This window comes from Carcharhinus amblyrhynchos, chromosome 11 (assembly GCF_965287045.1).
Source record: "Carcharhinus amblyrhynchos chromosome 11, sCarAmb.v2.hapA, whole genome shotgun sequence".
In the NCBI taxonomy this organism is placed as follows: domain Eukaryota; kingdom Metazoa; phylum Chordata; class Chondrichthyes; order Carcharhiniformes; family Carcharhinidae; genus Carcharhinus; species Carcharhinus amblyrhynchos.
Window position 1 is genome coordinate 64,591,527 of NC_137334.1, and position 25,426 is coordinate 64,616,952.

The 25,426-nt window shown below is 42.0% G+C and overlaps 1 protein-coding gene across 1 annotated transcript in view; it reads right to left on the bottom strand.

Annotated features, from left to right (window-relative positions):
* Nucleotides 1-25,426, bottom strand: part of dpp10 (dipeptidyl peptidase like 10) — a 763,552-nt gene that overhangs the window by 593,529 nt on the left and 144,597 nt on the right. The window contains exon 3 of the mRNA XM_080199302.1: nucleotides 11,248-11,343. Coding sequence (XP_080055428.1) covers nucleotides 11,248-11,343 — 96 coding nt within the window. The remainder of the gene's footprint in view (nucleotides 1-11,247; nucleotides 11,344-25,426) is intronic.

Here is a 25,426-nt window from a genome sequence, read left to right on the forward strand (position 1 = left end):
GCATGAGTCGCAAAAACCCAGCTTGCAGGTGCAGCAGGTGGTCAGGAAGGCGAATGGGATGCTGGCCTTCATAGCGAGGGGGATTGAATATAAAAGTAGGGAGGTCTTGCTGCGGCTGTATAGGGCATTGGTGAGGCCGCAGCTGGAGTACTGTGTGCAGTTTTGGGCGCCGTACTTACGCAAGGATATTTTGGCCTTGGAGGGAGTGCAGAGGAGGTTTACTAGGCTGATGCCGGAGTTGAGGGGGTTGAGCTATGAGGAGAGGCTGAATAAACTAGGCTTGTACTCGTCAGAGTTTAGAAGAATGAGGGGAGATCTCATTGAGACGTATAAGATGATGAATGGGATGGATAGGATAGAGGTGGAGAGACTCTTCCCGCTCAGAAAGGATAGTAGGACTAGGGGGCACAGCCTCAAGATAAAGGGAGGGTGGTTTAGAACGGAGTTGAGGAAGAATTTCTTCACTCAAAGGGTGGTGAAACTCTGGAATTCTCTGCCCGTTGAAGTGGTGGAGGCTACCTCGCTAAATATTTTTAAGAAGCGGGTTGATGGGTTTTTGATAAGCGAGGGGATTAAGGGTTATGGGGAGAGGGCGGGAATGTGGAACTGAGCCACGACAGATCAGCCATGACCTTATTAAATGGAGGGGCAGGCTCAAAGGGCTAGATGGCCTACTCCTGCTCCAATTTCTTATGTTCTTATGTTCTTATATTCTTATATTTCAGGATTCCTGGCTTTGCAGGCATTTTTAAACTCCGTCCTGCTTGCTGAAAGTGTGAATCTCGTTTCTGTTTTAAACTGTAGAGTGTTACACAGTATGGTGAGAAAACCCAGTTGTGAAAGCTGTGGTCCTCACACTGTTACCTCACCTGAGCAAACACTGTACATTTTTGGGAAGATTCCACTCATTGCTTGTGACTGCTGATCTATGGTAAACAACTGAATTGCCTGGGTAACTCTGGTTATCCACTTTAAGCAACTCTATTCATTGATTTTTGATTTGATTTATTATTGTCACATGTATTAACATAGTGAAAAGTATTGTTTCTTGCGTGCTGTATAGACAAAGCATACTGTTCATAGAGAAGGAAACAAAAGAATGCAGAATGTAGTGTTACAGTCTTAGCTAGGGTGCAGAGAAAGATCAAATTAATGCAAGGTAAGTCCATTCTGACAGCAGTAGAGAAGAAGCTGTTCTTGAGTCAGTTGGCACGTGACCTCAGACTTTTATATCTTTCCCGAAGGAAGAAGGTGGAAGAGAGCATGTTCAGTGCATGGGGTCCTTAATTATACTGGCTGCTTTGCCGAAGCAGCGGGAAGTGTAGACAGACTTAATGATGGGAGGCTGGCCATTTCCTATTCAATCCAGTAGACAACTTTGACTAAATTTATACATATCTATAATTTTTATGCACTCAACTTTAATGTGAAGTTGTGATTTTATTACCAATAAATACTAATTAGAGGGTGATCAATTATTTATACTGTTTTTAATGATTTGGCAAGAAAGAATTAATTCATCAGCATGTGGGTATCCTAACTGAGGGTTGAAACTAAAACAGAAGTTGAATTTGAATTGTTTGATATAAGCACAGTTCATTGAAACAATTCAGGCCTCACTCATCCTTGAACCCAAACCTGATAAGTCCCCAGGGCCTGATGCTTCAAATCCCAGAGTACTTAAGGAAGTGGCCATGGAAATAGTGGACACTTTGGCGATCATTTTCCAGCATACTATAGACTCTGGAAAAGTTCCAACGGATTGGAGGGTAATTAATGTAACCCCACTTATTAAAAAAAGAGGGAGAGAAAACAAGAAATTATAGATCAGTTAGCCTGACATCGGTGATGGGGAAAATGCTGGAGTCAATTATTAAGGATGCAATAAAAGCAAATGACTGCAGATGCTGGAATCTGAAACCAAAAGAGAAAATGCTGGAAAATCTCAGCAGGTCTGACAGCATCTGTAAGGAGAGAAAAGAGCTGAGGGTTCAAGTCCATGATCCTTTGTCAAAGCTAAAAGGCATAGAAAGTAAGAGATATTTATACTGCAGGACGAGGGAATGAAAGATGAGTCATAGCCATAGAAACCAGAGGAAATGCTGCTAATGGCTGTCCATAGAGAGAATAAAAGTGTGAATGGCCAAACGGTAGAGAAGCTGAAAACTGAGGATAAGCTCAGATGAAGATGTGGGGGGAAGGTGGGAGAGGGGTGATGGATGGGAGAGAGGTAATGTGGGGAAAAAGGGGAAGCAAGAGTAAGGAAAGGAGGGATAAAATTGGGGGTAAGAATAATGAAGAAAAACAATAAAGTAGTAAAAAGTGGAGAATAGTTAAAAATTAAATGAAATTGAAACAAACGGTTCGAGGTGGGGCAGAGGTAATTATCTGAAGTTGTTGAATTTAATGTTGAGACTGGAGGGCTGTAGTGTACAGCCAGAGGTTCTGTTCCTCCAGTTTGCATTGAGTTTCACTGGAACATTGCAGCAAACCAAGGACAGACATGTGGGCATGGGAGCAGGATCGTGTGTTAAAATGGCAAGCAACAGGAAGGTCAGGGTCCTGATTGCGAACAGACCAAAGGTGCTCAGCAAAGCAATCACAATCTATGTTTGGTTTCTCTGATATAGTGGAGACCACTTTGGGAGCAGTGAATGCAGTAGACCAAATTGAAAGAGGTGCAAGTGAAACACTGCTTAACCTAGAGTGAGTGTTTTGGAGCTTGGATGGTGAGCATGGAAGAAGTAAAGGGGCAGGTGTTACACCTTCTACGATTGCATGGAAAAGTACCATGGGTGATGGGAGAAGTCTTGGGTTTAATGGAGGAATGGACTAGGTTATCCCAGAGGGAACGGTCTCTGCAGACTACTGACAGAGTGAGCAAAAGGAAAATGTGTTTGGGGGTGGTATCACACTGGAGTTGGCAAAATTGGCAGGGAATTATGCTTTGTATGTTGAGACTGGTGGGGTGAAATGTGAGAACAAGGGGGACGCCCTCTTTGTTCTAGGAAGGAGGGGAGTGGCATGGGAGATGGGCTGTACACTGTTGAGGGTTCTGTCGATGACTGTAGGTAGGAAAGCACGGTTGAGGAAGAAGGAGCACATAGGAAAGTGGCACAAATGCAATGGAGGTGAAGGAGCTGAGAGAAAGGGATGGCTTCCTTATAGGATGTAGAGTGTGAAGAGCTGTAGTCCAGATAGCTGTGGGAGTCAGTGGGCTTGTAATGGATATTACTAGATAGTCTATTGCCAGAAATGGGGACAGAAAGGCCAAGGAAGGCAAGGGAAGTGTCAGAGATGGACCAGGTGAAGGAGGGGTGGAAATTGGAAGTGAAGTTGATGACTTTTTTCAGGTCTGGACAACAGCATGAAGTGACACCAAAATAGTCATCGATGTACCGGTCAAGGAATTGTGGGTGAGGACCCAGGTAGGCCTAGAACAAGGAGTGTTCCACATGCCCCATAAAAACATAAGCATAGCTAGGGCCATGTGGTTACCTCATTGCTACACCTTTGATTTGGAAAAAATGGGATGAGTTAAAGGAGAAGTTATTGAGAGTGAGAACGAGTTCAGCCAGGTGGAGGAGAGTGGTGGTGGATGAAAATGGTTCAGGCCTCTTTTCAAGAAAGAAGCAAAGAGCTCTCAGGCCATCCTGGTGTGGGATGGAGGTGCATGTCCATGAAATATGTCCATAGGAGGCGGTTAGGGCCTGCAAACTGGAAGCTGTCAATATGACACAGGACTTCCAAGGAATCCTGGATGTAGGTGGGGAGGGAGTGGACCAGAGGAGTGAGGATAGACAAGGTAAGAGAAGAGAAAATATAAGTCTGGTGGGGCAAGGGCATGCTGACACCTGGATTGTCCTTTTTGTGGATTTTGGGCAGTAGGTCAAAGCAGGCTGTCCAGAGTTGGGGAGACTACGAGGTTGGAAGCTGTGGAAGGATGTAATAACTGAGCATTTGAAAAGCCGTGACAGGATCAGTCCAAGTCAGCATGAATTCATTAAAGGGAAATCGTGTTTAACAAAATTTTTTGAGGAGGTGACCATTAGAGTGGACGAGGGTGCACCAGTGGATGTTGTGTATATGGACTTCCAAAAGGCTTTTGACAAAGTTCCACACATGAGATTAGTGAGCAAAATTAAAGCTCATTGTATTGGGGGTGATGTATTGATGTGGATAAAGTTTTGGTTGGCAGTCAGGATGCAGAGAATGGGAATAAATGGGTCTTTTTCAGAGTGGCAGGCAGGAACTAGTGGGATTCTGCAGGGTTCAGTGCTGGGACCCCAGGTATTCATAACATACATTAATGATTTAGACAAAGGAAAGGAAAGGAGAATGTGCAGAATGCAGTGTTGTAATCATAGCTGGGGTGTAGAGAAAGATCAACTTAATATAAGGTAGGTACATTCAAAGTCTGATGGAAGCAGGGAAGAAGCTACAAAGAACAACCCAGCACAGGAAACAGGCCCTTCGGCCCAACAAGCCCACGCCGTCCCTTCAACAAAGCATTTTCCTACACCTACCCTGCCCTGTGTGTATGTGAATGGAACCCCTAATGTAGCCAGATTCAGGGGAGAATACTGTCAATTTGGTAAACCAATCAGCCTAAGAGCACATCTTTGGGGTGTGGGAGGAAACCGGAGCACCCGGAGGAAACCCACGCAACCACAGGGAGAATGCGCAAACTCCCACATACACAGGCCCAAATCCATGTGTCTGCACAGCTAGCAGTGATAGTCACTGAGCTGTTGTGGTGCCCGTTTGCTGGTCCAGGATTAAGCATACACAATGACACGAAGTACTAGGCCACTCTCGAAACCTCCAAGAGCAGCCCACGCACGACCCACCGTGTGCATGCCCCTCATTTGACAACAAGGTGGACCGACACCTGTGGATTAAAAGAAACTGTTCTTGAGTCGGGTTGTTACGTGACCTCAGACTTTTGTATATTTTTCCTGACAGAAGAAAATGGAAGAAAGTATGCCTGGAGTGCATGGGGTCCATGATTATGCTGGCTGCTTTTCTAAGGTAGAGGGAAATGTAAATAGAGTCAACGGATGGAAAGCTGGTTCATGTGATGGACTAGGCTTCATTCATGACTGTTCGTAGTTTCTTGCAGTCTTGGACAGAGCAGGAGCCATACCAAGCGGTGATACTACCTTAAAGGAGACTTTCTATGGTGCATCTGTAAAGGTTTTTGAGAGTCGTAGTGGACATGCCAAATTTCCTTCGCCTCCTGTGAAAGTAGAGATGTTGGTGGGGCTGTCTTAACTATAGCATTAGCATGGAGGGACCAGGACATTTTGTTGGTGATCTGGACATCTAGAAACTTGAAGCTCTCAACCATTTCCACTTCAGTCCCTGTAGATAGGGGCATGTTCTCCACTATGCGTCCTGAAATTGATGACTATCTCTTTCATTTTACAGGCATGGAGGGAGTGATTATTGTCACTGTCCCAGTTGACCAGATTCTCTATCTCTTTCATGTACTCCATCTCATCATTGTTTGAGATCCAATCCACTACAGTGCTATCATCAGAAAACTTGAAAATCAACGTGGACAGGAATTTGGCCACAGAGTAGTATAATGATCCTTATACACTAACAGTCATTAGTATGTAAGGATCATTATACTATTCTGTGGTCTGAAATATTTTTTGAGAGCCATATCAAACGTAGACGTCACTTTCATTCCACCTTTGCCATTTTGTTGGATATCATTTCAGTCTTATATATTTCAGAGTAATGCTGAGATGACATTAGTTCTAACGCCATTGCAGGTTTATTACAGTACTTTAAAACATCTCAACAATTAGAGGATTTCTACCCACATGCTCTCAGCCCAGATTCTGGAACCTCCTGTAATGTATCAGTTACTTCACTCTCTATTTCACCTGCAGCTTTAGGACTTAAGCACATTGAACATAGGCTCAGTGAATAGGCTGACACAAAAAACACAGATCAATTCAACAGTTAAACACTATAGACAAAACCATGAAACAAGATGATAGGAGTCAAAATTCACAAATGAAATTTTCCACACTTTGATGCAAGTTGATGCAATGTATATAAAGAATTTCACAATTCATTAATATAAAAGTCATGTTAGAAAAATTAAAAGAGAAAACTGAGAATGTGAAAGAATATTTGAAAAGCTGGAATTGTATATCATCACCCCACCAACTGAAAATTCTGATTAAGACAAACAAAACTTTTCCTTAACTTTTCTCTTTCAGATCTTTGTTTTTCACCCAAAAGATTATACACATCAATTGCCCAAAGGCAGATATCAATTACTACCAGTACGTGATTGGCTGTAACAGTTCTCAATACATTGTAGGTTGTTTTAACTTTCAGCAGTGCTGTAAAATGGGGAACCTCATCCAATATTCACTAAATGTTATAAAGATAAATTCTGGATAGTTGTTTAATCTGTGGCCAATCCTGTAATGTCAGTCTTGGACAAATAGAAAATTTGCATTAGATGCATGCCATGGCCATGCTAAATTACCGCTTACTGTCGGGGGATTAGCAGAGTGAGTGGGATTGTTGTTGGAGCAGGCTTGTTGGGCCAAATAGCCTCCTTCTGCACTGCAGAGATTATATGATTCTCTGAGATCCCATCAGATTTTATGCAAGAAATGCAAAGGTTATTTTGTTACTGAATAAAAGATTGACAAATTTTTGAAGTGGAATAAAGGAGAGTTAAAAAAAAGCTTCACTTAGCTTTGTTAGGGATTATTATAGATACAAAATGCATCCTATTACTCATTGCACCAAATGAGTTGTCATTTGATACTGGTTGCCTTGCCACTATCCCTGTAATACCCTTGACATGGCTAAACGGAAACTTGTGGGACTGTTTCAGTTGTAAACTATTATTTCCACAAACAATTGGGGAAGCTTTCTATAAACAAAGATCAATGTCTTGATTTAAACTTTAATAAAAAGCTTAATCTATTCATGGATCTTGGCATAACATAGCAATTAGAAAGTAAAAATTGTTTGGCAGTAGAACAGCTCATGAGCAAATTGATATTATCTGGATCTAAAGCTGATAAGGTTACTGTAGCAATAAGACAAAGAGGAAGTAGCTCTAGTCACAATGTTGTCAAATTCACAGAAATCTCCTTATCCTTTGATGCGTGATGATGAGTCTAAAATGGGCTTGCAATATTCAATGAGCTTACTGTGGAGGCTGAGTTTTCAACCATTAAGCTGAAATGTTTTGGATGGGAAGCAATCAATACACTATTACAGATGGTTTGCATTAAATTGTCATTTATCTTCAGGTTTAAAATTTGGAGAAGCTTATAAAAATAAAGCAGTCAAGTGCACTTGATCAAAAGGGATTGCTCGCTGCATGGGGAGCCATCATTGCATACTGGAAAATGACAATCACAATACATGTACCTGATGCGAAAACCTGCGAGCATTGAGAACTGCCCTTCTAATAATACCACAGCCTTTAGATCAAGTCTGTCAATCTCTTTCTTTCTAGTGAAAATTTGAACAGCAGATGCAGTTACACATTCCAATGTGTGGATATATAATGGGGATTCCTATGTGCCAGTCTTGGGTTTTCAGGATCATAGAATTCCTATAGTGCAGAAGAGGCCATTTGGTCCATTGACTTTCTGACAGAGTATCTTACACAAGTTCTTTCCCTACCCCAGCCCTGTAACCCCACACATTTGCCATGGCTAATCCATCTAAGACACACATTTTGGGACACTAAAGGGCAATTTAGCATGTCCGACCCTCCTAACTTGCACATCTTTGGACTGTGGAAGGAGACTAGAGCACCCGGAGGAAACCCATGCAGACACAAGGAGAACATGTAAATTCCACACAGACAGTCACCCAAGGATGGAACCCTGGAGTTGTGAGGCAGCAATTCTAACTATTGTGTTACCATGCTGCCCATAATCAAATAAAAAAACAGAAGGAACTTACATCATGTGGGAATGTTGGCAATCTCAAGAAATTCTAATGCTCACAACCAATGAGGTACTTTTGAAATGTCACATGTTGATGTTGAGAAACATGGGATCCAATTTTCACACATACAACAAGATTCTGCAAATAGCATATGACCAGATAACTATTTTAGTGATATTTATTAAGACGTAAAGCTCAGTCATCATGGGAAATCTGCACTCCCATGAATAGTACCATAGTCTCCTATATGCCCACTTGAGAGGTAAACGGGCTCTCATAGAACATTACAGCATAGTACAGGCCCTTCGGCTCTCAATGTTGTGCCGAGCTACATCCAATCCCAAGGTCAAGCTATCCCACTCCCTATCATTCTGGTGTGCTCCATGTGCGGATCCAATAACCACTTGAAAGTTCCTAAAGTGTCTGATTCCACTATCACAGCAGGCAGTCTATTCCACACCCCAACCACTCTCTGAGTGAAGAATCTACCTCCAACATCTCTCCTATATCTCCTATACCTTATAGTTATGCCCCCTAGTAACAGCTACATCCACCCGAGGAAATAATTTCTGCACGTCCACTCTATCTATCCTTCTCATCATCTTATAAACCTCTATTAAGTCACCTCTCGTCCTCCTCTGCTTCAAAGAGAAAAGCCCCAGGTCCCTCAACCTTTCCTCATAAGACTTACCCTCCAAACCTGGCAGCATCCTGCGCTCTCTCCAATGCTTCCACACCCTTCTTATAATGAGATGACCAGAACTGAACACAATATTCCAAATGTGGTCTCACCAACGTCCGGTACAGTTGCAGCATAACCCCACGGCTCTTAAACTCAAATCCCCTGTTAATAAACATTAACGCACTACAAGCCTTCTTCACGCTCAATCCACTTGAGTGGCAACCTTCAGAAATCTGTGGATATGAACCCCAAGATCTCTCTGTTCCTCCACATTCCTTAGAACCCTGCTGTTGACTCTGTAATCTGCATTCAAGTTTGTCCTACCAAATGAATCACGTCACACTTATCAGGGTTAAACTCCATCTGCCAGTTTTCGGCCCAGCTCTGCAGCGTATCAATATCTCTTTGCAGCCTACAAGGGCCCTCCACCTCATCCACTACTCCACCAATCTTGGTGCCATCAGCAAATTTACTAACCCACTCTTCAGCTCCCTCTTACAAGTCATTGATAAAAATCACAAATAGCGGAGGACCCAGCACTGATCCCTGTGGTACACTGCTGGTAACTGGCCTCCAGTCTGAAAATTTTCCATCCACTACCACCTTCTATGATACAGCCAGTTACTTATCCAAATGGCTAAATTTCCTTCTATCCCACACATCCTTATCTTCTTCATGAGCCTACCATGGGGAACCTTATCAAACACTTACTAAAATCCACATATACAACATCAGCAGCTCTACCTTCGTCCACACACTTAGTTTCCTCCTCAAAGAATTCAATCAAATTTGTGAGGCAGGACTTACCCCTCACAAAACCGTGCTGACTATCCCAGATTAAACTGAATCTTTCCAAATGGTCATAAATCCTATCTCTCAGGACCCTTTCCAGTAACTTACCAACCACCGAAGTAGGACTAACTGGCCTATAATTACCAGGGTCATTCCCATTTCCTTGAAAAGAGGAACAATATTTGCCACTTTCCAGTCCTCTGGCACTATCCCCATGGACAGTGAGGACCCAAAAATCAAAGCTAAAGGCTCCACAATCTCATCCCTTGTCTCCCAAAGTATTCTAGGATGTATTCCATCTGGCCCAGGGAACTTATCCATCCTCAGGTTTTTCAAAATTGCTAATACATCTTCCCTCAGAACATATACCTCCTCCATCCTATCAGCCTGTATCACGCACTCATCCTTAAAAACATGGCCCCTCTCCTTAGTGAGCACTGAAGAAAAGTATTCATTCAACACCTCACCTAGCTCTTCTGACTCCATGCATAAGTTCCCACTGCTATCCTTGACCAGCCCTAACCTCACCCTGGTCATTCTTTTATTTCTCACATAAGAGCAAAAAGCCCTGGGGTTTTCTTTTATCCGACCCACCAAGGACTTCCCATGCCCCCTCCTAAATCTCCTAAGCCCTTTCTTTAACTCATTCCTAGCTATCTTATAACACTCAAGCGACCCAACTGAACCTTGCTTTTTTCATCCTTACATACTTTTTCCTCTTGACAAGACGTTCAACCTCCTTTGTGAACCATAGTTCCCTCACTTGGCCATTTCCTCCCTGCCTGCCAGGGACATACCTATCAAGGACATGGAAGACTTGTTCCTTGAACAAGCTCCACTTTTCATTTGTGCCCATACCTGACAGTTTCAGATCCCATCTTATTCTCCCTAATTCTTGTCTAATCGCATCATAATTACCCCTGCCCCAGTTATAAACCTTGCCCTGTCCTGTGACCCTATCCCTCTCCATTGCAATAATGAAGGACACCGAATTGTGGTCACTATCTCCAAAGTGCTCCCCCACAAACAAATCTAACACTTGGCTCGGTTCATTACCCAGTACCAAGTCCAGTGTGGCCCCACCTCTTGTCGGCTTATCCACATATTGTGTCAGGAAACTCTCCTGCACATGCTGTACAAAAAGTGTCCCATCCGAACTATTTGACCTATAAAGGTTCCAATCAATATTTGGAAAGTTAAAGTCACCCATGATAACTACCCTGTGACCTCCACACCTATCCATAACCTGCTTTGCCATTTCCTCCTTCACATCTCTATTACTATTTGGGGGCCTATAGAAAACTCCTAACAACGTGACCGATCCTCTCATTCAGCAATTTACCTGAACGATGACACCACACTGCATTCTCACAATACCAAGCTTAAAGAGTCAGCTAGATGAGGTGCTGAAATCTCTGAAGTAGGATTTGAACCTTTTGATTTAGAGGCAAGAGCAGAAATGCTAAAATAAAGGTAATAATTGCCAATGGCTGCACAAATATCAATCTCGATTATAGATTAGTTCCCTGATCCCCAGCAATATAAAAATATTCAGATATTCTTATTTTAAATAATTGTACAACAATATAACCTGCATATAAAATACTTTAACATTCTTCTTTCAGATTGCTGCATGTACAAATTGGATACTGGTGTAGAGCTTTGTTCTGTTAGGAACCAAATCTCATGTTTCCATTTCCACAATCTAGTCTTAAACAAATGTCATGCAGGTTGATGGATATTTATTTCATAAACAGGGTTAGCTATCTGCAGTTCATTGCATGGATTTTTAGCAGTTCAAATTTACGAGTTATGGCTTTAACACATACCTTTGATCCATTTTACTTCTGGGTCATGTATAGTGAACTCTATTCTGAACAGGTCATCCAGAGATAGTCGAGCATCTGCAGTTTTTGAAGTATCATCTGAAGTAAAATAAATTTCATGAACAGCAGGTTAAATTTCTATATATAACAGAGGACTGACCAAGAAAACAAAAGGTGCAGTTTTGAGATTTATCTTTTGAAGCTTCGTAATTTTCACCTGGAATAAATTCTACACTATCTACAATATTTTATGTGAAATGAAAGTGAAAACTGAAATGAAACATAGAAATTAGAAGCAGGAGTACACCATTCAGTCCTTCAAGCCTGCTCCGCCATTAATTTTGATGATGGCTGATCATCAAATTCAATATCCTGATCCCCCCCGTTTCCCCCATATCCTTTGATCTCTTTAGTCCAAGAGCTGTATCTAATTTTTAAATAGTAGGTATGTATCACATTTTACCTGCAAGTTTCGTCAAATTATTCCAAAGGACCTAAGTTATTAAAGTGGCATGATATTCTTGAAAACAAATTCTTCCATCACATAGACAGTAATTACAAGGAAGCTAGAAATACCGAAGTGAGATGTGTAATTAGTTCATAGATTTGACCTTCAATCATTAGGATGTTACCCTGGTGTGTTTAAAAGAGTGTGGCCCACAGAGATAACACTCCTGCAGAAGACTGCAATTTTTATGTCGTCCTTCAAATATACAATGTTCCATTTAATTCTCACAGAACATCCTCCTTTATGCTTTGGAGATTGTAAACAAATTTGGTGACAGTTTCTTAAAACTGTTTGGCAAAATATGTAAACCCTAACCACCCTGTGCCTGACTTATCACTTAAGCTTTCACTCCTATTCTGACTTTTAAACTTTTTGCTAAAGGAAGACTTGCACTATGCTTAGAGATAGGGAGTGGTATAGTGGTTCACACTGCTGCCTCACAACTCTACGGACCCGGGTTCAATTCCTGGCTGGGATCACTGTCTGTGTGGAGTTTGCACATTCTCCCTGTGTCTGCATGGGTTTCCTCTGGGTGTTCCAGTTTTCTCTTACATTCCAAAGATGGGCAGGCTAGGTTGATTGGCTATGCTAAGTTGCCCCTTAGTGTCCCCGGGTGTGTAGGGTGGAGGGATTAGCAGGGTAAATATGTAGGGTGATGGGGATAGAACCTGGGTGGGATCATTGTTGGTGCAGATTCAATGGGCTGAATGGCTTCCTTCTGTACAGTAGAGATTCTAGGATTCTAGCATCCCAACCAATAGGCAGGCCCCGTGCTGGCCAGTGTCTGTGGGCAGTTCTTGGGCACATATCAGGGCCTGATTGATAACTTTGCATTTGCTGACGGATGTATTTACATTTGTTGACCCTTCAGCAGGCAACGTAGAGCGACATCAGACTCTGGTTGAGAAAACACTAATCTGAAGTTGTTGAGGTGACTCAAAAGTACAGAGGTGACAGTCAAGGTAAAGATCTTCTCCTTTGTTTTTGCAAAATAAGTTGTAGATTTCCCCATATTGATAGTCAGGCAGCCTGAGCCAGCAGCAAGGTGAGCCAGTCATCGCCATGGTGAGGTGTGAGATGCTGGTCGTCCAGGGAGCAGCAGAGTGACTCGGCCCGCAGGCCAGGGCTGAAGGGGGATGCGCAGGTCATTGCACGGCAGCCTGAGCCAGCAGCAAGCTGAGATTATTGAAGTGAGGTGCAAGGTGCCAGTCATCCAGGGGAGCATCAGACCTGCTAAACATCTCAGAGGCCTAAAAATACCATTTGAATCCAATTATACTATCTACTTCAACAGCTTCCCATGATTAATTATTTCCCAAGACTAATATCCTTCGGCTAAACAATTTAGCAATCTGGAGAGCCTGATGTTTCCAGCCGGTCCAATGTGTTGTATTATGAACTGAAAAGCATCAGCCTGAATGGTTTCCAGCTCATTCAGATTAGGTTTCTCAGCTGTATATACCTAAGTAGCACAATTAATAAATGAAGTATACAGCTCACTGGTCATATATTGGGTGTTGCAGCAATATTGCCAGTCTAAGATTGAACAGAGTCCAAGGTTTCTATGTTGGTCATTGAGGGGGAGGGTAAGACATCATTTGGGGCTGGCGGGGGGCGGTGAGGTCAAGGCAGGGGCATGATGTCCCTGGGGGTTCTTCATTATAGAAGACTGAAGTGTGATCAGATCAAAGTGTTCAAGATGATTAAACCACTTTGACAGGGTTCATACTGAGAAAATAATTCTTCTGGTTGGGGAACGAGGAACTCAAGAATGTGATCTTAAAGTCAGAGCTAGGCCTTTGGAGTGCAAAACCAAGCATCGTGTTTCACTCAGAAGGAACCTGAAACTTGGAATTCTCTCCACCAAAGAGTGTGGATGTCGAGACAATTTCAGGACTAAGTTTGATAGATTTTTATTAGGTAGGGGAATCAATGGATACAAGGGGAAATGGAATTGAGGTGGTTATCTACCCTGCCCTATTTGAAGAGTGGGTCAGTGTTTAGAGGCTGAATGGTCTATTCCTGTTCCCAATATTGTCATGTTGCTCTGAAACCAACAGACCGAAGATTAGAGAGTCATGAAACGGTATATGGTATCCACTGGAGTGTCATTTTCGGCAGATAAATCAACTTGCCCTCATCATAACTGTAATTTGAAATTAGATAATCAAGTCCCACTTCCAGGCCGCTTTTAAATTGTGATTTTCTTTAACAATACCACCGTGCAGTTTGGAACAGTGTAAATCAGGACAGCAGTAAAGTGCCTCACCACGATAATCTGCCCAAAAAAAAGGTGCGGGATCTGATTCATAAAATCTCTACAGTGCAGGAGGAGGCCATTTGGCCATCAAGTTTACACCAACAACAATCCCACCCAGGCCCTATCCCCATAAACCCACATATTTACCCTAGCTAGTCCTCTGGCACTAGGGGGCAATTTAGCATGGCCAATCCACCTAACCTGCACATCTTTGGATTGTGGGAGGAAACCTGAGGACCCGGAGGAAACCCATGCTTACGTGGGGAGAATGTGCGTACTCCACACAGACAATGATTCAAGCCAGGAATCGAACCCCGAGTCCCTGGCATTGTGAGGCAGCAATGCTAACCACTGTGCCACCGTGCCAATTAGAATTGTAGCCCATCTATAAGAGAGGAGGGTGACATAATTCTGGAACTATATCCATGCTAGTTATTTTGCAGTACACTGTGTACACAAGGCATAATGGTGCGTGCATGATTTTAAAAATAAGATTAAATGCTTTTTTTCCCTTGCACTTAACATATAGTATAAATTCAATATGGGACATATTTTAATACATCCCAAAGCATTAATTAAAGATGTTTTCAACTAACAGATTGCTGGATGGCTTAACGTGCTGTTAGTAATTAGTTAAGAAACAGTGAGTTGGAAAATTGAGTTTTTCACTTCAGTGATATTTGCTGCCTGAAGAGTTTTAATAACCTCTTCCTGCAAGTAGGGTATTTAATTCCTTTAAATTTTCTGGTTAATCTTTTAGTGATCAGTGGTGATGTTAATGCATCTGTTATTAACTTTTATTTTATCATAGCATTTTGATCCCCTTCTCCTTTCTTGTATCTATTTGTATTGCACCCCGTTGGCAGATTTATTTCCCCCTGATTAACTCATGTAATGAAGGTGCCATGTTAAACGTTTCTTTCATCTTCATGCAGTTGAAGGATGGTTTCTTTGGGATATTTTCTGCACATTTATTAACTGCAGAAAAATCCAGCACTCAAGAGTGCATGGGGACCTTTGTATGCATCTCACTGTGTAATCACAGTCCTGAGGGCTGCAAATTAATCTTTTGACTGAAAAGTGAAGTTTTCTCTCAGTTGACAGATTAATGTTATTAAATATGCAACAATAAAAGTATCTATCAACAAACAGGTAAAGCTGGGTCAAGATTAGTTATGGGCAGTTGAAGCTTCGCTGAAAACAACTAATATGGGTAGATAAAATTGCTTTATCTTCTCATTGCAGTTTAGTATGATGCTTTATGCAGATTGTATATACAATTAGACACTGAAACTTTGAGTAGCAGCATATTGGCACAGTGATTAGCACTGGTGCCTCACAAAACCAGAGACTGAGTTCGATTCCTGGCTTAGGTCATTGTCTGTGCGTAGTCTGCACATTCTCCCCATGTCTGTGTCGCTTTCCTCCAGGTGCTCCAGTGTCCTCACGCTGTCCGAAAGACGTGCAGGTTAGGCGCACTGGCTATGCTAACTTCTCCCTCAATGTACCCGAGCAGGTGCCAGAGTGTGGCGATGAGGGAATTTTCACTGTGTAAGCCTACTAGTGTTAATTATTCTCTAAATGGCACTGTCAGTTAGTCATTGATGATATATTCAACCATCTCCCCAAAGGGGAATAATAATCAACTTAAACAGAACTAGACATTTAGGGTTTCAAATTTTTTTTGTTTCTTCCATTTTTATGTGACATTTCCTTTAATGACAAAGCCACAGTGATGAAACAGACGTATTAACCTCTGACACACCTATTGGTATATGATACAGAGCCTAACAATTGTTAGGTATAAATGTGTACCATTCATCAGTGCTTCAATGCAATTTGAAATTGCATTTCTTAAGGTTTCCATTGCAGATGCGGCAGAGAATGATGGGTGAACTGGAAAGAATCAAGTCATCTTATCAGGAATATAATCTAATTGGGCAATTAAGTGGATGCTCCATTCATAGTTATGGGTAAAAGAAATAAAGACAGCTCCTTCCATCATGGATACTTTCTGCAGCAATATTCACAAAAATAGCTGGAGGAGCCACTTTCAAATATCCAATTGAAAACGTGAGGGAACAAATTAGTACGATGAAAATTGGTCTAATATTTGATCCATGGGCATGAACAATATATTTTATCTTGCATTGACTGTTCAAAAGTGAATTTTGAAGTTGCATTTTAGTTTAGATCAAAGATATACATGTTCATGATAAGAAATTGCCTACGTCAAAATATTTGCGAGTAGTTGTGATGATGATATTGAGTTCATATACTTTCTCTGCGCTACAGCCACTTAACAGTGGATAAATAGTCTGTAATAATCACTGGTGAAGACCAAAAATGGTAGTGTATCAGTTCGAACAAAAACTTGTCAGTGAGCCAATCAGTTTTTGGGCTGATTTCTATAATTAGGGCAGGTAATGTGCTACAGTAAGTGACTTATTACTGAGCTCCATTCAGAAACTAGCATTCCCAGTGGACCAGAACAGTTTTTTTTTAACCTTAAATGTGGTCATTAGATAGCAAATAATATTATAAATGTGTGGTGCAGGACTTCACAAAAAAAATGTCATAGTGTGTCAAATCAGTTTTCGTACTTTAACTGTTGCTGGAAGTATGGCTACATCACGTTGGATATGGTCAGAAGTTGATAGAGTAGAGAGGATTAGGTTTATGGTACAGGTCAATGCAACCATAGATGACTTCCAAATGTCAGTATCCGGAGACTGATGATTGGTTTGAGATTTGAGTTTATATTTGTCCCATATCGTGTTCTGTCAGTGTACTAAATACAAGAAGCTAGTGTATTTATTTTCCTGAAGTAATTCTTCTGGGAACCCGAAGGATTATAATGCGACATAAATGTCAGCTTTTGTGACAAAGGTCACAGTTTTGAGATCTTTGCTTTAATGATATTGCAATAGCAATGACAAGTAGCAGCTATTATGAACTACAACTTTACTAAAATCATATTATTTTTGATGCTGTTATTGTCACCTAATAAGACCGTAAGATACAGAAACATAATTAGGCCATTCGCCCCATTGAGTCTGGTCTACCATTTGATCATTATTTCTCAATCCCATTCTCCTGCCTTTTCCATTACCAATCAGGAACCTATATATCTCTGTTTTAAATACACTCAATGACCTGGCTGCCACAGCTTTCTGTGGCAATGAATTCCACAGATTTACCACCTTATGGGCAGCACAGTAGCACAGTGGTTAGCACTGCTGCTTCACAGCTCCAGGGTCCTGGGTTCGATTCCTGGCTCGGGTCACTGTCTGTGTGGAGTTTGCACGTTCTCCTTGTGTCTGTGTGGGTTTCCTCCGGGTACTCCGGTTTCCTCCCATAGTCCAAAGATGTGCGGGTTAGGTTGATTGGTCATGCTAAGAAATTGCCCCTTAGTGTCCAGGGATGCATAGGTTAGAGGGATTAGTGGGTATAATATGTAGGGATATGGGGGATATTGTGTTCAGTGCCGACTCGATGGGCTGAAGGGCCTCTTTCTACACTGTAGGGTTCTATGATTCTATGGCTGAAGAAATTTCTCCTCATCTTAGTTCTAAAGGGTCATTCCTTTATTCTGAGGCTGTGCCCTTGGATCCTAGCCTCTCCTACTAATAGAAACGTCTTCTCCATGTCCACTCTATCCAGATTTTCAAAATTCAGTAAGTTTCAATGAAATCACCCCCCTCCTCCTTCTAAACTCCATTGAATACAGACCTATAGAACTCATGTCCCAGCTTTAACTATACATTGCTATTCTTATATCATCTTCAAAACTCTGCCATTGATAATAAACTAATATTCATAATAATGTTCATTCTCCTGGCAGGTTAGACCCATGAGAGGTGGAGGCACAATATTATACAGCTAGGTTGGGGGTGTTGATCTTGGAGCCCTCAATATTGAACACAGGTCCCAGTCTCAGTTTCTGGTTGAGCAAGATCAACGAAACCTGGCAGATCACCACCCACTCAGCTTCCACATGTATGTTCCTCAAAGTTGAATATCATTTGGAAGAAGCTTTCAAGGGATAAAAAGGCTCCCTGCTCCAGGCATTGAGATTCAATGTTTACCACTAAGAATGATGCAGAGGCATTATCACTAATCAAGTTGGTAAAATCCTCAAAGACAAGACTGTCAGACTGCATCTGCATCAGATGGTGAGGAAAACGTATGAGGAGGTAACTTGCATGACCATGTCTTCGTAATCAACCTGCCACAAGAATATATCTTCACAATAGCATTGGCATAAATGGCCACTGCACAGTTTTTGTGCACTACAAAAACTTATCTTTCCCATGAAAACTCTATAGGTTTCATGAAAACACAGGCTTGACCCCTCTAAGGCATTCTTCATCCTGTCGTATGGCACAGACTAAGGGTACGTAGAGCAGCTGAATACTAGGCTTTCATGAGGCTCTGGGCCATAAACAGCAAGAAAGTTGCATGTGTCACCACAAAGTGCAAATCTACTGCCAAGCGTATGCCTCACACTTTGATTGCTATCAACAGAGGAGCCAATTGCCCTGACTCAATGTAGCCTGTAGAAAGGTCTGTCAAGAACATGCATAATGACAAACAGGCTTAACAAAACTGTTGGACTACTATCCTTTTGCTTTAGCATGAGGAACAACAGGCTATCTAGCAAGTTAAGCAGTCCTATAATCAATGGATCAGAAATGGGTTTTGCAAACTTATTATATTCAATCAAGTCTGGTGGTATATGATAATGTAACAACAGGACATGGCTAATCCAAACTTGTCAGAAACTTTACAGGAGAGGTGGGGAAGAGGAGAGGTCAGCAGGTTAGCCTGGTCAGGTCTCGGCTAGGAAGGGGGAATCCTCCACCACTGGTCTCCTTTCCCATTCAGGGTTCCCCAAGTTCTTACCACTCCAGAGATCTGCTCCACACCACCCTGCCCCAGTATTTCCAACATGATCCCCATCTCCCTCACCTACCCCACCTCCCCTCTGACACTGCCAACACTCCTACAATTGGGGCCTCCTATCCTGTCCCTGGCGTGAGACCCCACCACACTTACTTGGTCCTGGGCTCCAGGCAGTCAGAATTGAGAAATTCCCTGTAGTCTTAGCAATGGCCACTACTCATGATGGTGCTGCTGAGCTTACAGAGCTATCAGCTAATCAGGGTGGCCAGCAATTCTCAAAGTCAGGTGTCCCTCCTGAATCAGGGACAAATACGAACTGAAACCAATCAGTAATCCCCCAGATTCTGGCATTTGGAATCGTGCCTCTAATCAAAGCTCTGAGAGGCCATCATTGGCGAGGATGCATTCCTCACTGACATTTTCAGTGCTGGGACAGGAAACTCCAGTATTTGAAAAATTCAGTGTATTGAACCAAGACAAATGCTAAGTCTATCTGCAAGACTGTACGGCATCAAGTGGCAAAAAGATAAGCATTGAACAGTTTTCTTTCAAGCCATTATAGTGTGTGCAGATGCTGCTCCTTAACTGGATTTTTATCTGGTTATCCCTACCTCGCAATCGACAATTGCTATTTTATATCAGCATGCATTTTGGGAGGTAGACCACAGACGCTGAGGGAGGAAATTTGAATGTTTTAGATCACAGAGGCATTGCATGATGAGAGCCAGGAAAGAGCAAATGCAGCTGATGCATCTCCAACACTCCTGCAGGAGGGTAGTGCAGATTTAGTACTGGTGGGAAGTCTGTGATGCAATGCTACGTCCTGGTTCAGCAAACCAAATCAAATATTAAACAATCAATAAAAAAGGAAGTATAATTTACACCTTCCCAGATTGCACAGAAACTCCATTTGTTTGAAGAATAATTTAAACAATCTCTCTTATTGCAATCACTGCATTTATGTTTAGGTTGAAGAACATAAATAAAGTGAATATTTGCCGCTTATCAAAAGCAACATGTAAGATTTGCATTCCACACAATTGGTATGGTACCAAACTTTGTTAACGCTTGCTAATGATATGTCACATTTTGGACAATCCACTGGAGAATATTCATCCAATAATGACTCCAATTTTCTTGCACAGCAACCAGGTTCATGTTGGGCAGGACATCCCATAGGTACTATTTAATTACTCTTTCAGAAATAGTCATTTTCCTTTGTGCTTTCATGAATTAATTTGTCCTGTTTACATTTAATGCCAAAAGTCACTTTTGGAAGGTGTGTCTTTTGTATTGGAAACTCTGGAACAGTGATTAAGCACTGCTGATCAGAGCACCAGGGAACTGGGTTCAGTTCCTGGCTTAGGTCACTGCCTGTGCGGAGTCTGCACCTTCTATGTGTGTCTGCATGGGTTTCCTCCAGGTGCTCTGGTTTCTTCTCTCACTCCGAAAGACATGCTGGTTGGGTGCATTGGCCATGCTAAATTTTCCCTCAGTGTACCCAACACGCACTGGGGTGTGTCAATTAGGGGATTTTCACAGTAACTTCATTGCCGTGTTAATGTAAGCCTATTTGTAACTAATAAATAAACTTTAAGCTTAATATTGCAGCATTATTTGTATTTGGAGTCCACTTAGCTTCTTAGCCCCTTTTGTCCTACCATAAATAAACTGAATGATAAAGATAAACCATCTCTTGGTATAAAGAGCATTATAAACAATGTTCTGATTCAGTTCCTTGAAGATGTTGCTTTTATTAACTCTTTGGCAATTGTGTTGATCACTGCACCTTGTTGTTGCATCTTTTGGTTACTGTCACTGCTTCCATGTATAATATTTTTAAGACAAAATAAAGTTTTAGTTTTCCTCACATTTTATCAGAGATTATTCCTCTTAAACTTCCACGTATCATCAGACTTCAAAAGCAGCATTATTTTGTTACAGTAGACACTTATTTTTGCATTTTGTAAGATCTTGTTCATGTGGTTTCTAATCTGCTGCACATTATGCAGGGAAATGTCCAAATTAAATAACGTACTTATAAAGATTTTAATGCAACTTAGTGTAATAAACTGAGGGTGATTCAATGTGCCTCAAAGTAACAAGGACATTATTGCCAACAGTAACTAAATATTTATAATAAAAGGGTCCATCAGAATAACTGTAACACACTCCTCCAACTCTGAAGCCGCCCTACCCTTTCACTCAATTGGCTCAGCTCCCTCTTTTGCCACTGCGGGAATCTTTAAAAATAAAGAAGATGCCCTTTATAAAAGCTGCCCCAATCTATGAACAACAGGACTGACCAGTGTGGTTTGAGGGATGCATAAATTTGCATCCATCAGGTCATAGAATCCTACAGTTCAGAAAGAGGCCATTTAGTCCATTGAATCTGCACTGACCACAATCCCACAGAGGCCCTATCCTTGCAACATTATGCATTTATGCTAGTCCCCCTGACACTAAGCAACAATTTAGCATGGCCAATCTACCTAACCCACACATCTTTGGACTGTGGGAGGAAACCCACGCAGACACAGGAAGAATGTGCAAACTTCACACAGGCAGTGACCCAAGCCAGGAATCAAACCCGGGTCCCTGGTGCTGTGAGGCAGCAGTGCTAATCATTGTGCCACCATGCTTCCCTAGTGGGCGAATCTCACATTGCCAATGCTAATGGGAAATACTCTGCTTTTCCAGCCAGTGTAGGCATTTAGTCCTGATTCGGGAGAATCGCACTTGGGATATCTCATTGGTTGCACTCCAAGTGCCAGGAATCCCATAGCAGTAGTGTGTCATTGGTAAGACCAGAAGATCCTGCTGGTATGAGCAGCTGGAAAATTCTGGCCAAAATATACTCAGCTTTGTTGCAAATTTTTTTTTAAGATCTTTGACTTGCACAAATGATGCAATTTGTTCAATTTATCTGAAATTCATCTTTCTATCCCCACAAAATTGCTAAAAATAAAAATCTTGCTGTTTGTTAGAAATGTGATTCAGAGGAAATTAATTTCTACTCTGTTATATTAGATTAAGTTTTACCTTTCGGCTGATGAATTATTTATGACAGTACAGTGCTTTATTTCTGGAGAAATCCCTAGGTTACATTAATATGCTGTTACAAATATCTTTTTAAACTTAGGCATTGCCCTGCATGAAGTGCAGCTCATCAAGACCACACCAACATCCGTGTCCAGTAAACAATGTGGTATCCATTTGACCCACTTCACTGCGAGCTTTTCATGCAGCCTTGTTGGAACCCAGTTTCCCTCCCCTCTGCCTTGCATTGTTCATTTTATTCATCCACTTTCGTGCCCCTTTCCTGCCATTGTGAGCTTCACCCTACCCACCTCCCACCTTCTTGCACAGCTCTCTTTCCACATTGCCCCTTCATCAGCCCACGCTTTCCGCCATCCCTCCCCACCTTGCACTTCACCCCATCGCCCCCAGCCAAACTTCAAACGTTTGTTGTGATGGCTGCATGAGTCCCACAGCACAGTGCTACTCATAAAGAAACAGTTGTGCAGCACTCATGGGGAAGGAGACCCCTATACTCCCTAACACTAGGTGTAGTACTGAACTGAGGTGGTGACACAGGTGGCTCCATGGGTCCAGTACACAGTGCTGTCTATGAAGACCAGGTCAGCATAGAGTGGATAGCAGGAACCAGTCTGCCTTGGCAGAGTGATGTACAGCCCATCAAAAGAAATGCAGCATTACGGCAAATAGGCTTTATTGCACTCACCCTGGAGTTGCTTGCCAGCTGAAGACCATCTTGTTTATGCCACACTTAAGCAATTGGGTTTGATGCCAACATAACTTCCCACTAGTGTGACGCAATATTGGATGGGCTGATGGGATGCCAGTCAGCATTTTTTAAATGAGCATTCATGAGATGCAAATGAATGCAAATGACATTTGCACCACCTGCCAGCAGGATGAATGACCTGCCATTGGAGAATTGTGACATAATTTTACACTGGCGGGTTTCCAACTTTTTGGCTCGCACCTGATATACCACACCCACCTGACACCTAACTCATCATAGGCAGGTTGAAAGAATACCACCCTATTTTGTTGGGTGGGGAAGTACAGAACAAGGAAATATAACCTAATATTAGAACTTGAGCATTCAGAGGTGATGTCAGAAATCTGAAACTCTACTTGGTGAGTTTGGAGACCTTTATGATAGTTTACCACTTGATGAGTAAAGTGATTTGGAGCTGTTGGAGCTGGTAATTTTAGTGGTGGAAAGCACATGTCCAGTCATGAACAATTTGGTCATGGATAGATGTTCAAACTCCTGATGGATTGGTGCCCTACCATCAACTCTTGGCAATAACATTTTGTCTCGTTTTATAACATTCAAATTTGAGCATAAACTAGAATGCAACTTCTAATTCCACATTTATCCTTGCATTATCTTTATACTCAACTATTGCGTACATTAGATGAACGATGTATTCAGATTATTTCTAATAGCCATAATAAAATGCTAATATCAAGCATGGATACAAAGCAAGAGTTTTAATGGAACTGTATGAGGCAGTAATATGACATTGTACTTGGAAGATTTTGTTCCACTACGTCATGTACAAAATTAGTTTTTGTTCATGCCATGCCACTGGTTAATAGCATGAGTTGCACAGACACGTTCTTAATTATGATCCCATTTCACTCCACTGGTTGACAGTTCCAAAGGGTTTTGACATCTCAGCAGTATGTGCATGAAAAAATACATCTAAGTGGCATCCTAAGTAGCATCAGTGTGGTTATAGAAATGTTTTTTTAGTGGAGTACGTGTTGGTCTGTGGCCTGTACTGAAGAAAGTTTAGGACAAGATAGTGAATAATCTACAAGGGAAATCTCATTAAATTTAAACCTTCAGGATTCCAGCCAAATCATAATGGCATCCTGAAAGCTTGCCAGTAACATATTTAAATGTTGCACTGAATATTTATTGGACATTGTTAGCCTCTACCCACCACTCCATAAAATTGTCTTAAATATAGAAAATACAATTGAATATATGTAAGCCTGATCATCAGCTTGAGTAGCAACATGGATTGCAAAGGGAAATTATACCTAACCTACTCTATAAATTATACCAGACTCAAATATTACAGTTTACTCATTATTAGTTACGTCTTTTGTGGTATATTCGTTCTGATTAATTAATATTCCGTGGGGTTTGGTTTAATACAACAATAATCCAAACCAGTTGGAATACTTTTTCATTCATTGTAGGGATGTGGGCATGGCTGACGTGGCCCAACTTTATTGCCCATATCAAAACGGCATCAAGAAGATGGTAATAAGCTGGCTTGGGGGCATCACGGTGGCACAGTGGTTAGCATTGCAGCCTCACAGGTCCAGGGACTTGGGTTCAATTCCCGGCTTGGTTCACTGTCTGTGTGGAGTTTGAACATTCTTTCCATGTCTGTGTGGGTTTCCTCCGGATACTCTGGTTTCCTCCCACACGCAAGGACGTGTGGGTAAGGTGGATTGGCCATGCTAAATTGCCCCTTAGTATCAGGGAGACTAGCTAAGATAAATGGGGTTACGGGGCAGGGTGTGGATGGTGCAGACTCGATGGACCGAATGGCCTCCTTCTGCATTGTAGGATTCTATGATTCTTGAACCACTGCAGTTCAAAGGTGCACCCATAACACTCTTCAAGCTTCATATCCAGGAGCCAACAACAATGAAGGAATGGCAAAATCTTTCCAAATTATGATGGTACGTAATGTGCAGGGAAACATGCTTCTGATTTACCGCTGTGCACCAACCATCCTTGACCTTCTAGATAGCAAATATTTGTGAGATGTTGTTGAAGAAGCCTTGGTAAGTTGCTACAATGCGTCTCATACTGGCAGTGGTGCAGGGGGCGAATGAGCCTCGAGTATTGGTACAGCTACAAGTATCAAAGCCAGTGGAGAGTATTCCATCACATTCCTGACTTGTGGTGGAAAAACTTCAGAGAATCTGGAGGTGTGTCATTCATCACAGAATGCTCAACCTCTGAATTGAGATGGGAGGTGCAAGTGCAACATGTTGGATGTAGGGGGAATAACTTGGCACTGAGTTGACCTAGGTACTACAAAGGTCCATTGGGATGGATAAGGATGATGAGTTAGCATAGTGACTCCCAAAGGCCCTGGGGGGGTGGATGGGGACTAGGATTGGCATAGAGTACATGAGGAGACATTGGGAGTAAGTGGAGAGCATAGATCAGCATGGGCGGTAAGTGAGGCAATTGAGAACATAGAACATAACAGCGCAGAACAGGCCCTTCGGCCCATGATGTTGCGCCGACCAGTTACAAAACGATGAGCCACTAACCTAAACCAATCCCTTTTCATCCATAAACCTATCCACGGATCTCTTAAACGCCCCCAAACTAGGCGCATTTACAACTGCAGCAGGCAGGGCATTCCAATCCCTCACCACCCTCTGGGTAAAGAACCTACCCCTGACATCCGTCCTATAACTACCCCCCCTTAATTTAA